This window comes from Manis javanica, chromosome 3 (assembly GCF_040802235.1).
Source record: "Manis javanica isolate MJ-LG chromosome 3, MJ_LKY, whole genome shotgun sequence".
NCBI lineage: Eukaryota > Metazoa > Chordata > Mammalia > Pholidota > Manidae > Manis > Manis javanica.
The window spans coordinates 89,535,322-89,549,113 of record NC_133158.1 but is presented as its reverse complement, the minus strand read 5'-3'; the positions used below and the strand labels follow the sequence as shown (position 1 = coordinate 89,549,113).

The following is a 13,792-nucleotide window of genomic DNA, read 5'->3' as shown; positions in this document are numbered from 1 at the left end:
ACATTCAAGTAAAATCATTAAACATTTTTAGCAAGAAGTAACAGCCATGGGGTTTGAACCAGGGTTTGCCTGACCCCAGTATTGACCCACACTGTGCTCTGCCGAGGTTTATAACTATGCTAAGTCAGAATTCTGAAGAAAAACAACAAAAAAATCAATTTCCTTCAAACCTAACTTTTTCCTTCTCTGCCACACTAGTTCCTGTAGGCAGGTAGGTGTTGCGCTCCCTATACTTAGCCTCTCCCACGCCCTCTGCAATCTTTTCCTTTTGCTCCTGGGAGCGTCAGAGAGTGCTACTGCAGCTGGTGAGTGGGCAGGTGCAGCCACCATCTGCTCTAGAAGTCCACATGCGCACAGGAACTTCGCACCCAGGACCTGGCCCAGGCACGACAGATTCTATACACTGCCGGGACACGGCTAACCCCGACCCCTCGTGGTGGCGATTGGTTGAGTCCTTCCAGAGTGCGAGGTACTGATTCTTGAAGCCGGCTGCCTGCTTTGTAAGTTAAGGCGAGACTTCTCTAAGGAGGTGAGACCCGTCGCGGGTATGTGAATGGGGTATTCAGTTCTTCCTGCCCGAAGGGTCCTGGAGAAGCCTGTTTGTTTTTCCCGGCGCTTGTCTCCACCCACCCACTTCTCTCATTGGCTGGGATTGGTGGGCGGGCGTGTTTCCATTGGCAGGGAGGCGGGGCCTTCCGTGGCCAGGGTGGGGGCGGGGCCTGCGCCGCGCTGAGCTTGTCCTTGTGTCTGGTGCGCGGTAGAGCTGCCGCTGCCGCCGCCGCCGCCGCCGCCGCCGCCGCCGCCGCTGCCGCCGCCGCTGCCGCTGCCACTGCTGCAGCCGGAGCATCCGGGAGCTGCCGCCGTCGCCGCCGCCGCCGCTAGCGCTGCTTCCACCCCTGCTAGCTCCGCTGCCCGGACCCCGAAACGACTCAGCGCGAGCGGCGGCCACTGGCTTGCCCTCTTCCCCCGCCCCTCCCTCCCGTGACCTACCCACTCCTCTCAGCTCCCGCACCTTCGCTGACAGCCCGGCTCCTGCACCACCTGCTCGGCCATCCCAGGCGGGAGCTGGGACTTGCTGTGCGCGCCGACAGGAAGGCAACCTCCGAACTCGTGCCTGGCAGACGGGCAGCGGCGGCCGCACCACCAGCAGGAGGAGGAGAAGAAAGTACTTCGCCCACTGAAACCTCGTTCTGCGGGGGCTTAGCAGCTGCCGCTTCTGCAGCCGCGCATCCGCGTCTCCGGGTTCGAGCACCGCAGCGGCGGGGACTGTGGGTCCGGCAGACGCCGCGACGAGGACGCCGGCGGAGCCCTGCATTCCGGTGCCCTGCTCACCAGCATCTCCTTACCCCCTCATTCCCTCCCCAGCCCTTTAGAGAAGGGACCATGATCTGGAAACGCAGCGCCGTTCTTCGCTTCTACAGTGTCTGCGGGCTCCTGCTACAAGGTAATCCCCGCCCCGCAGCGGGGAGCATCAACTTCACGCCCATTCCCCATCATCCCCACTCCACCCCGTATTTCTACACTCCCATTTCCAGACCCCAAGTCCCTGGCGGTTCCCACCCCCTCCTCTCACTCCCCGGTGCGGCAGGAGCAGTGGCAGTTTGCTCCAGCCCCTGAAGGTAGCGCAGGCTCTGCCCTGCTCTCCGCCCAGTCAGCCCTCACTCGGCACCTTTGCCTTCTCACTTCCCTGAGCTTCCTACCAGTCTCACTATCCATCCCCGCCGGCCGCCCGCCACCCCTACGCCTTGTGGCTGGTAACTTGTGCCTGATCAGACCGTTCCACCCTCCCTCCAGCCGCCTCCCGCATCACGCTCCCGACCGACCCGCTCCATCTCGTGTCATCTCCTTAACCTCCCCCTTTTTGGGTCGCCCTTCTCTTTTCCCTGTTTCCCATCGTCATACCCGTGTGTCTTTAAAAAGTGAGTGAGAGCCAGGGAGCGAGCCACCGAGACGGCGAGAACAGCAGCGGCGGCACCGTGTGCATGGCAATAACGTCCCCGGGGGGATGTGCTGAGACGTGCCGTTCACCTAGGAAGAGAGGGGACTGTCTCTGGGATTAAAAAAAAGAAAGAAAGAAAAGGAAAAAAGGAGAAATAAAAAGGGTGAATGAATGAATAGATAAACCAAGAAATAAAAGGAAGGTCGAGAGGCAGAGAAAAATTTAAATACCCAAAGCCACTTTATCAACAAACCGACTAATTATTAAGTCTGTGTGGTTTTTTTTCTTTTTTCTTTCTTTCTTTTCTTTCTTTCTTTTTTTATTTAAAGCAAACGTGTGCACCCTAGCAGTTAGTTTACTGCCAAGGGATTTTCGCTTAGATTCCCTACCTTTACATCGGCTCTCTGCAGCTTCTTTCCGTAATTAATATTATCCTTTCACGTGAAATGCTAGAACCTTTGCGACCGCAGTGGAGGGAAACGCACAAAACACTTTATTATGCAAATCACTGGGTTTGGATGAGGAGTGGCTGGGGAACTCGGGTGCACTTTTTCCCCAGACTCCTTGGGAGGAGGGGGCTGTGTGGAAAAGGAGGACTATGCTGATTATGAAATAAATGACAATGTGTGGAGTCAGTGCCTGGGAGAGCACACTTTGGTGGTGGGCGTGCTGGAGCTGGGGTGGGTAGGGGCTGCGAGGCGGAAGATTGTTGCTTTGAAGAGAGTAGTATAGGGATGTGGCTTGAGTGTGAGATATAGGGAGGACGGATGTGAAATGATAGTCGATAGAATTTTTTAAAGCTGGGTGACGATTTTTTGATAAATCTTCGCTCATCTCTAACCCCTCTGTCATAATCTGTTTATTTGTGGGAAAGATAAGTTGATCAAATTTATTTGTCCCTGGTTAAAAGGAATCCGAAAGTAAGACACACGTAGACCAACGGGCGTGCAAAACCTAATCTGCCTTTGGAGGATTTAAATGAGGTCAATGAACCATCTTTCACCAAGTTCCTGGAATGCATCCTCTTTCCTATTCTCCTGCGGGATATTGACCAGGACCGTATTTTATTCATGCATATTTGTGAATGTGAAAGAAGATACAGTGAACAGAATTTTCCTGCATTAACTAATTGACTTTGAAGAGATATTTCTTAGAAAATTTTGTGGTAGTTTTGTGTATTTTATGTTAAATATAAATTTCAGATATGTCATGTGCCAGAATCCCCGAGAAGGTAGACAGCGCATTCTTCCTGTTTACGCTGCCCTGCCTGGTCCTATTTCCCACCGCTCACACCCTCACCTTTCCACAAGTAACCCGGGAGGCTGACACATTACTTGGTGTTCTAATCCGTGCTGAGACATCCTCCCAGAGACCCCACTTCACCTCTCAGTTACTTGAATTTCTCAGCTCTGTTGTGTGTGTGTGTGTGTGTGTGTGTGCGCGCGCGCGCGCCCGCTCAAAACGCCGGGTAGGGGAAGTGTGATGTGGGGAAATCAGTTAATTTGGTGATTGCGATGAAAATTCGACACCGCTGGATGTGTTTTCCCCTGCCTATCTGTGTGTGCTGGCCCTGGCACGTCATTGCACACACTGCTGGGCTGGTGCGAGATTATTTATTACAGAGCATGTGGGCAATGGACTGCACTTGAGGGTTGCCTCCTCTCTGCCTTCAACATTTCCCTGTGAATTGTCTATTCAGTGCACTGCAAAATAACTGTCTGCTGGTGCCTCTCTCTCTCTCAGCCTGGAGGAGGATTTACTCTTTTTCTAGCCGGAGAGATTCCATCAGATGCATTCTATTTTATTAAGGGCATGGTCTCTTTTTAATAAGTATGTAAACCAACAATTAAGACACTGCTGCTTTTCAGAGCAGACTGGGGTTGGTGGTGGAAGGGGTGTGGGTATGCCAGAGAAAATGCACCACTGCAACCAGCAGCAGGTCCTAATTAATTAATTAATTAATTAATTAATCAAGTGTACCATACAGCAACCAGGGAAAAAACGCTAGCCAAATAATGTCTTTGTAGTTGTGAGCATCTTAGATTAGGCCATATTAATATACCAAAAGAGAGAAAAACATTTAAAGGGAAAAATACAAGAAGGTGGAGGGGTGCAAAACACCACTGGATTCTCTTTTTTATGTTTATGGCTGCCTCACATTTATCAAACACTGCTCCACAGACACATCACACTTTGTTGGTATTGTCAGTTCCTGCTCAAATTGCTCATGCCTTCCTTGTCTTAGTTTTGGCTAAAAACATTGCTTCAGGGTTCAGGTTTATGTTTCCCACCACCCTGCTGCTTTATTAGGACTTTGTTAGGTTGTAAAATGAAAGCTTTATTTTTTGGACACAAATTAGCAGTATTTAATTTCCATGGGCAGCAAAGGAAGGGTAGTTGGGGGGACTAGTGAGCAACGAATTTTGGCTAGGAGGAGTCTGCTCTGACTGCTGATAGTTATGACTAGGCAAATACCGTAGGCAGACTACAGCTTCTTATTTTTAACTTTATCAGCACTACAGTGGTATTCTGTCAAGTATTACTAATCAGTCTATTTACCCTTGGTATTAATATCCCTTTTCTTGTAGTATGCATTATTTTAGATAAGAAGACTCATTTGAACGTATCTCCTATGTGTTTTCATTGTGTTTTACATTGTCATCAATTTTTTTACTTTTTCTGGAGGCAAAAATCAATCTTTTGGCTTGTTAATATGTAGAGTGATAAGCTAGTGGTGAGAATCAAGTTAATGGTAAAATGAGGGTTTTTTTTAGAGGCTTAAATAATTCTATTCTACAGCATCTACCAGTTTGTCCTCAATGTATCTTTAAGATTCTTTGAGGAATAATTTGATAGAAAATAAAAATGTTTCTGACCAAATTATAACTTGAAATGTACACTACTTCAATAACAAAATTTGATTCAGCATTAAGCAGTAGGACATATTTTCTTATTTTCATCCATCACAGGCACAGGAAAAATCTGGGGTAAGGATATGGGATACTTCAGATAAATGAATTTCTTTGGATTGAGCAGTGCAGAAGCTTGCCACCTGTAACTAAGACTTCTCTTGGCTATAGAGTAGACCCAGTTCAGATGCTAACCTTCCCTGAAGCTGCATCCCTTTCCATGCCTGAGGAGGCACTGCAAAGATGGAGACTGTCTTGTTTATCAGAGGAAACAATCCTAGAAAGGGTAAAAAAGAAAGAAGGGCAAAATATAACCAGAATATAGACATGCATAGACTCTTTTTTGTTGAAAACTTTTTCTCTTTTTTAGAGTTATTCTTATACAAAGGCACATGTAACACAGATATTGGGGACTTCAGTATTTTTTTTTGTCATGGGACATTCTGGCAAATGATCAGTTATATTTAGAAATAAAGATCTTCAGATTGAAGGTCAATTGGACATATTACTCGCTTCAGTATGTATCATGAATATACCCTTACCTTTTTAGAAAGCACATTAGAAAACAAAAGACACTTGTAAATACTGGTAACAATACTTCCTAAAAGCAATGTTTATTCCAGACTTTTACCTCTCCATGTACTTAGTCTTGTCAAACTCATTTCTTATTTTGAATGCAGTTCCTGGGATCTAGCTCACTCCTCCTTTTCTTGATCAATGACTGAAATTTTGAAAAGTAGAGTCTGTACATAAGGACCAATAACTAGAATTTAAACAGCCAAACACCAAGACATTTAGTAACTAAAATCTCCCTGAAAATATGAGTAGTATCTGGACTAATTTTGTATCAAGATACAGAATTTTTTATCAAGATTCATTCTTTTCCTCATTTCTACAACTATTAGTACTCCAGGTTGTTCTAATATGATACCATAATATGACAAAGGTAAGCAACAGTTGAGATGGCTTCTTTTTGCCTTCACTACTAGAAGATCTGATACTTGGAAACGGTCCCACATTTTAATAGTGAAATAAAGTTTTTCTTAAAGAAAAAAAAATACTTAAGCCACTAAAGAGCAAAGGGAAGTACAAAAATGTTGGATTAAATCAGAAAATTGCATTTAATAAAGTGCTTTGAAATCAACATCAAATTAATAAATTTTTTAAAAAATAAGGTGCCTATAGGGTATTAGATGATTGACACAATAAGATTTTTATTTATTATAAAGGATTTGGGGTACATTAGTAATATAACAGATGTATGACATTGATTTTGTTTTTTATCTGATCATGCTGACATGCATCCCATGTGATTTATTGATAAAGAGTCTTCCTTTTAAATAGACTTTGTTATACCTACTTGCCAGAATTTTCCATTGTGTAGCAGCTGGCTGAGTAGGTAGAGGAGGCAATGAGAAGGGAATCACAAACTGAGGAAGCCCAACTCAAGCTGAAGTCAGAAGCACTTTGTGAAGTTGGCAGATAATGGTTTGTTTGCTTTCTTAAAACAGCTCTAGTGCCCAATGATTATTAAACTTAAGTTTTCTGAGGGCAATCCTTGATTGTTACTTATCTGTGCAGTCTTCTTCTTATTAGTTTAGCAGATGCATAATAGTGTTGGATTGAATAATAGGTATGTCCTAATTGTTTCTGATAGAATCACGTGGTCCCTTCTCTTCATGATATATCAGCACCCATACTTTGTTCTAAGAGTTAATTTTAACATACTGTTAATTTTAACATTTTAACATTTTGCTTTAGGAAACAGTTTTCCTATGGAAAAGTACACAGCAACAGCTCTTGATAGAAGTTTTAAAGTGAGTGCAATCTGATCAGCTGTTCTTAACATGACATTTCTCTACATGTTTTTCTTTCCCATGATGCAAAATCCCATATTTTTGCATTAGATTAGATCACAAACTCATTCCATGAAAAAATGATTGAAATTTGCTGATTTAACTTAAAATATTTAAAAGGACAAGTACATTGCCAACGTTTTATTTGAAAATGTCAAGCGTTTTTGGAGTGCAGTTCTGTTCTATCAGAAAAGGCATCTTCTGCAAATTCCTTGTGTAAAGAGGTGGGTGAGGATTAACCTAGAGCGGTGGCAGCTGAAGCCCCCTGCTGTGTGATGATGCAAATGGCATTTTCCGACCTAATGTGCTCTGCAGTGGCAGGCGAACACACAGGGAAGCAGTTCTGGAGCAGAGCGAAATTGGAAGTCTTTTCATAGTTTGTAGGGCACATGACCCAATCCTTCAGCTTTTTACAGCCAGAAAAAATCAAGAGAGTATGTTTAGTCACGTGAGTTCATAACAAAGCCAAGGAGAGAATACATATTTTGTTTAGAGATTAAGGTAATAAATCCCAATAAAATTATCAACCTTTATAATCACATGCATGACCAAGAGTTTATTTTCTTGCAGATTATTGGGAACATGGGTCAATTTAATGAAGATAAATAGCAAAGTGTAAATAGGATTTCTATGAAGTTGTTTACATGTGTTGTATCTAACAAATGTTGGACTGGTAAATACTCTGTTGTCCTCTTCTTTTGTAAGTAAGGAGTCAGTCCCTTTTCTTTTCTTTTCTTTTTACTAGAACCGTTCCTGTGTTATGAGAATACAGTAGTTTTAAAGGAAATAGGAATTAACTCAATTTATGTTCACATATTTTATTTAGCAATAAAGTGGAATTTCTGTTCACATCAGTAGAGAATATTTCCTCTTTGAACAATATTATTTATCACACAGGCAAAAGCATCAGATAAATTCCTTAGTTGTGGACCAATTGTTATGGACAGCTTATCATGGGAACGTGTCAGATAATAGTAACTAATACAGCTTTATTTTAATTTCATTTGCTACAAAACAAAATAGTTGAACATATTATACATATTGATTTGTGTTCAAGAAATGAGCCCACTTGGTCCTATTAATGTGTTCAGTGGGTTTCTTAAAACAGATGTGAAGTTGTTTTCATCTTAGAAGTATGTAGTATATATAAAAATCAGGAAAATAAATATGCTGCTTAATTAGCTATCAGTTAAATATTGATGCCAAAATCAGAGATGTAATTATTGAGAAAGGAAGTATTCTTCAATCATTTACCTCTATATGTGGACATATATACAAGTTTAAATTGTACAGTTATTTTCAGGTCTGAAGGGTATCTTTATGATTTTGTAAGTAATCAGATTTTGGGGCTATTAGGGATGAAGCATGAGGAAAAAGGAAGAGTATTTAATTTGTACTCATTGTGTTCTTTTACCCTTTTTTATAAAGGTTAAAAAAATTACATTTATAAGCCGTAACAATGATTAACTTTTCCATTTAAAAATACACAAGCATGGTTTACAATATCTGAATTTGCAATAGAGCTGAGCATATAGTCTGACTCTTTTGTGCTTATGAAACTGAATGATTAGAATCTATTGCTACCTCAATAGACACAGGAATGAGGTTGTAAAGAGACCTGCCATGGAGAGAACTGGCCATTAATTATTCACATTATATTTTAGAGTTCTTTGAAGTAAATATTAAGATAGTCATTATTCAACATTGGGCATAACTCTTTCTGAGTTAGCAGATAGTTTTCACTTGAATATTTAAATTATCACTCAGTCATTTGAATGCTGAAGGGGAAGCCCCTGTTTGGTCATAATTAAACCAGTTGTTGGGGTCTTGGTACTGACTTTATTAAGGATTCTTAGAAAATAAAAATAAATGTTAATTTGCTTTAAGGAACATAAAATCTTGAACCTAAGTGTGATGAAACTGTGGAAATAATTTCACACAAGGAAATGACAGTCATTTTATAGTTCAAATTGACTCCCTGATAATTTTATATATTTGATGATGGTTTAATTGCAGTGAAGGTACACTGTTTATCTAACTTCAGCTTTGGGAACAGAGTGAGAAAGCACCTTTTGCTGACAAGGATGTGCTCCGACTGTTAAGTGCATAGCTGTTATATTGATTTGGTGTAACTTATAAAGCCAATTAATTTGTTTTTGTAAAGAAATCCTTATATCTTCTTTGCTAAAATTGTTTGCATTTAAAAATGCAAGTGCCTCCCAAAACACTTACTTGAACATAAAGGACTAAAATTTATAATGCATAAATTGTGTTTTTAATTTCTTAATAAATCCATGTTTTACATTGGCTTGTCCTATGTCTTCGCTGGGGCTATATACCTTCCATTCATACTTATATCTTATATGTCCTCTGTCCTCTACCTTTCATTCTGAAGGAGTAAATTTAGGTTGAAGTGAGAGAATATTTTTATTTAAAATCAAACAAGATAATGTGCAATAAGCTTATTTGATTTTCATTTCTTTTCTGCTGTCTATATTTTATGTGCTGAAATGTGAATGACAGCTCAACTTCCTTTATACTGTCCAGGAGTATATATCTCCCCAAGTCATGACCATAACCCTGTGATCTACCTGAAAGACCCCTTAAACGAAACTAATAGGGAATTAATAATAGTCAAAGAAAGGGAATTTTGCTAAATCCAAATACTGAGTACATACAAACTGGGTGTTTTTCCTTTTAATCTCCAAAATGCATACCCCAATGTTTTAGCAAGAATAAACATGTGCAAAGTGCTTTTGCTTGTTTTTTGTTATTGTTATTATTGCATTTCGTGAGAGTTCAACCTCCTTAGTCTCATAATAAAAATGGCAAAAAGAGGAGAGAAGGAATGTGAGTCAGGCAGCCAAACACACACAGAAACGCCTGGCAAAGCTGACTAAATTAGCATATGCTAGGCTGAGTATTTCCCTCTGTTGTTACATAATCCCTTTCTAATACAAAATCAGTTCTCATATTTAACCCTTTCAGGAGGTTTGGAATTCTCCCACTGTTTTATTTTTATTTTGCTTCATTTATTTTCTCGCAAATTGTGTAAATCATCTATTGAGGGACTTTTATGTCAAAGTCTTTTTTTCTCTCTTTGGTCTTTCTGTATACAAATGTTCCTTTCTGTGCTCAACTTCAGGATTCAAGAATCAACTTTTCTATAGCTTTCACTGAGAGGATCTAATTAGCATTTTAGGCCCTCTTTACTCATGTGCAGCTTTCTTTAGAAAATGTATTAGTTCTATGAGGTTCCCCTAAGGAGTCATAATACTCTAGTTTGTTACATGTACTGTGATATTCAGTGTGCTTTAATTATGCACGTGTCCTCATTTCAAAGCCTTTTCAGGGATCATGTGGGATAGAACAGGGGTCTGGCTGTAAGTTCACTGTCATGTATTAATGTGTAGGTGGTATTCAGAGAAGGATGTGTCTGAAGGCAATTATATATCCATGACTCCAGTATAGCAAGCAGTTACTCACATTCTACACTTAATAGTTACCCTGCCAAGACAGAATGAAATTCACCATTGTGATACATAATGCAGTATCTGTTATTTCTAAGTAGTTCTTTGCCCTGGGAATGAAATAAAATAATGAGTGAAAATGTGTATCCCCTATCCTGAATGGGGATTTCTCCTTTCAGTCTCCAAAACAAAAAAAAACAATCAGAAATTGTTTCTTAATCAGTACTCTATTCCCTAACTGGCCCATTAACACATTTTGCTATTGTGGAATCTCTAAGTTTTCATTGAGGCTATAGATTTTTAGATAGTATCAATTGCCTGAAATCTTCATTGTCTGCCAAATGTCAGTGCATGCCAATCTGAGACATATTTTCAGTTTTTATTTGAATGCAATTTAGAAAATTGTGAAAGTATATAGAAACATTGAACTCAACTGGGAGGAAGGAAAATAGAAATACATAATTTTTAAAAATAGGGGCTGCATTTGTGGAGGGATAGCTACACGAACTATTTCATTTTATATATGTCAACATATAAGCAGGGTATTGTTCTACATCACATGAATTTGAGAGTATTTATATTAACTGTACCCTTTGACTTGAATATCTCTGTATTATATCACCGCAAAATTTGACTTCAAGTTGTAAATACAACTTTTTTTTCTTTTAGTTACTGCTATTGCAATAAAAAGTATTTTGTGAGTTAATATATAATAATTTTAACCAATTTTTCTTTCACTACTTTACATAGCTGAATTATTTTTAAAGTCATATTTTTATTAATGATAGCTTTACTAGTCTTCAGGAAGTCTTAGGAGTTTTTAATTGTGAGAATTTTTTATGAAAATCTGTATTTGTTTTAGTAGACAAAAGGATGCCATTTTTATTCTTTTGAGCATTTATGTCTTCTTAGTTCATGAGAGAACTAAGAATTTTATTATTCTGCTCTATGATCTATAAACCCCCTCCAGATGTTTTTATATAACATTTTGAGTATTAGATATTTATGTCTTTGCCTCTTCCAGTGGACTAAAATCCTCTCAAGTACAGGGTCTTAGTCATTTTATTTCAAGTGCCTAAATAAATATCTGGTGTGTGTCTTTCTTAATGTTTTCATTCCACTGATTGATTAGTTCTCTTCCAATCCATTTAGTCTTGACACATCACTTTAATTGGATCCAAATAAGATTTTAAGTATTTGTATCATAACTGCCAAAATGCCAATACAGTCTTCTGAATAGAATAAATATTTGTGATGAATTTTCATTTGTATGTAATGTACAGGGAGCACACAAAAATGGATACTAAGAAACACAATTTTAAATAATGACATACTTCACAGAAAAAAGTAATTATTGCTTAAGTTAGTCCCTTAAGCACTGAAAATATTTGTCCCATGGTTTGGAATCTCCCTGGTTTCTCTGGGCATTGTAACCTAGTGTCTTTTATTACTTACCAAATATTTCTATCCCTGACTACAAAAATATTCCCGATGATAGTTTTGGGTAAACATGAAGCCAAATCATATTACTTTTCTACTTAAAGTAGCTGGCATTTCCAGAGAAATGTATAACCAAAGAGGAATTACAAACTGACCTTGATCTGCCAGATTATCAGTGCCGACTGACCTGCTTTTGTTACTGCCAAGCTGTAAAGGAGAGGTTCTCAGAGTAGTCCCTAACGTACAGGTTCAGGGAACATTTCTCTCAGTTTAACTGGGAAAATGCCATCCATTTTATTTAAAAGGCCTTTTAAAGAAAATCCTAGGTATTGGTGTTTTCTTTTTAATGCTTAGTCTTACTTCTACAATTGGGGACACACGTTTGCCATGGTTGAATTTGATTTATTTCCCTTTTTGCATTTTGAAAGACAGTGGGAGGTAGGTTGGGAATATTAACTGCCTTTTTAACTGAATTTAAATATAGTTAGTGAGAGCCGAACACCAAGGGAGAAAAGATTTACAGTTTGTATCGTCTTTATTTCCACAGTGACTGTTTTAAGAATGTGTTTTCTGGGGAAAAAAAATAAAGTAGTGAAATGTTGTTTTTCTTAGAAATCATATAGTTTTTTTTCACATTTTAAGAACCAATTTCCTTGCTGCCTTTTGGATTTTTTACCGTTTTGTGACTGTCCTGTCTGAAAAGATTTTATTCACTAGGCTGACTTAAGATACACCTGATGCCAAGTGCTGCAACAGTGTGTCATCCTCATGCGGAGAAACACATTCAGTAAATAAATATACAAAATAGATTAAACTAGCTCAATCTATTAAGCACTATTGCCCATTAATGGAGTTTATATTAATTATAGTCTCCCATAGCTCCTGTTAGTACCTTAATTTTTCTTAATATTAAAATGCGACTGTTGGTATGACGCAACTGCCATGGAAGAATGACCTGCTTCAACGTGGCTTCTGCGCCGCCCTTTGCTGCTTGACAATCCAGAGTCCAGTGAATAAAATGGAAGGCAGCTTGGGATGTAGTTTTTGTTGACTATTTCACTTTTGTGGTGAAAAAATTATTTTAATATGTTACTAAGTTTTATTCATTACATTGATGCTATTTCTATAAATCTATGGTTACAAGAGACATATCTTAATTTTTAATGTGTAACCACATAGTATCCAAAACATTAGAAATGTGAGAAAGAGTCACACCTTCATATTTCTGAATATATTTAGCCATAATGGTCAACTCAGAAGTTGCATTTTCAGTTTGGTCTAAGAAGGAAGCATCTTTATCTGTTGCTTGAAATACTAAAGAATTTCAGGCTAACATTCTGGTCCAGCATCACCAAATTAAAAACAATGCCCATACTATCCATCAGAAGAATTTTAAACCAAGTACGTTGTCTTTAGAGAAAGATTTGATGCTCACTAGCATGAAAAAGAAGTTATGTGTTCAATAACATACATGAGTATAATTTTTTAAAGTCAAGTAAAGGATAGTTTCATAGATAGGTAGATACAGAGGATAGTTTCATGTCCACCGACTGACTTTTTTTTTAAAACATAGAAAGCTGTGGGTGAGATATTAGTAATTGTGTTGTGAAACTTCTCCATATCCTTCATTTGCATTAGAGAGCTAAGATAAAGGTATTGGTAGAGATAAGATCATAGTTTGTTTGAAGTCTGGCAGAGGTCATCACAGTCAGATTTAATTTAAATTTTTGTTTTGCTTTACCCAGTTTTATTGAATTCTCAAGTACAGACTACCAACAAAGCAGAACCAATTCTCCTTGAAGGACAGGACAGAATAAAAGTATGCTTGTAATACAACAACTGTTTGATGGATGGTTATGGACAGGTTGGGAAGACAATCTTTTTATCACTTAATGATGGTCTTACTATAAGGTAACAGTAGACTTGGTGAGATTATTAGGGATGTTTCCTCCTAAGGTATTTGCATCATATTATACTACCAAGATGGAGAATAGGAGTACTGCCGTGATACAGGAAGAGGCAATAATACATACCCCTAATCCTTGAGGGAGACACAGGGAGCAGCCATACCAAATTATATTTCACAATGAAGTGGTAGTGAGGCTGCCTGATGGGTGTTCTTTATTTTGTAAAAAGAGTCCTCTATTCGGGACTAATTCTGGCTTTGAATTTTGGAAG

The 13,792-nt window shown here is 39.1% G+C and overlaps 1 protein-coding gene across 5 annotated transcripts in view; it reads left to right on the top strand.

Moving 5' to 3' along the window:
* The first annotated feature begins 826 nt into the window (after window positions 1-826).
* The window catches only part of CADM2 (cell adhesion molecule 2), a 1,133,262-nt gene continuing 1,120,296 nt past the window's right edge, over window positions 827-13,792 (top strand). For all 5 annotated transcript variants that reach the window (XM_037001690.2, XM_037001693.2, XM_037001691.2 and 2 more), the window contains exon 1: window positions 827-1,444. In XM_037001690.2, the coding sequence (XP_036857585.1) occupies window positions 1,384-1,444 (61 nt within the window). In that variant the 5' untranslated portion in view covers window positions 827-1,383. The remainder of the gene's footprint in view (window positions 1,445-13,792) is intronic.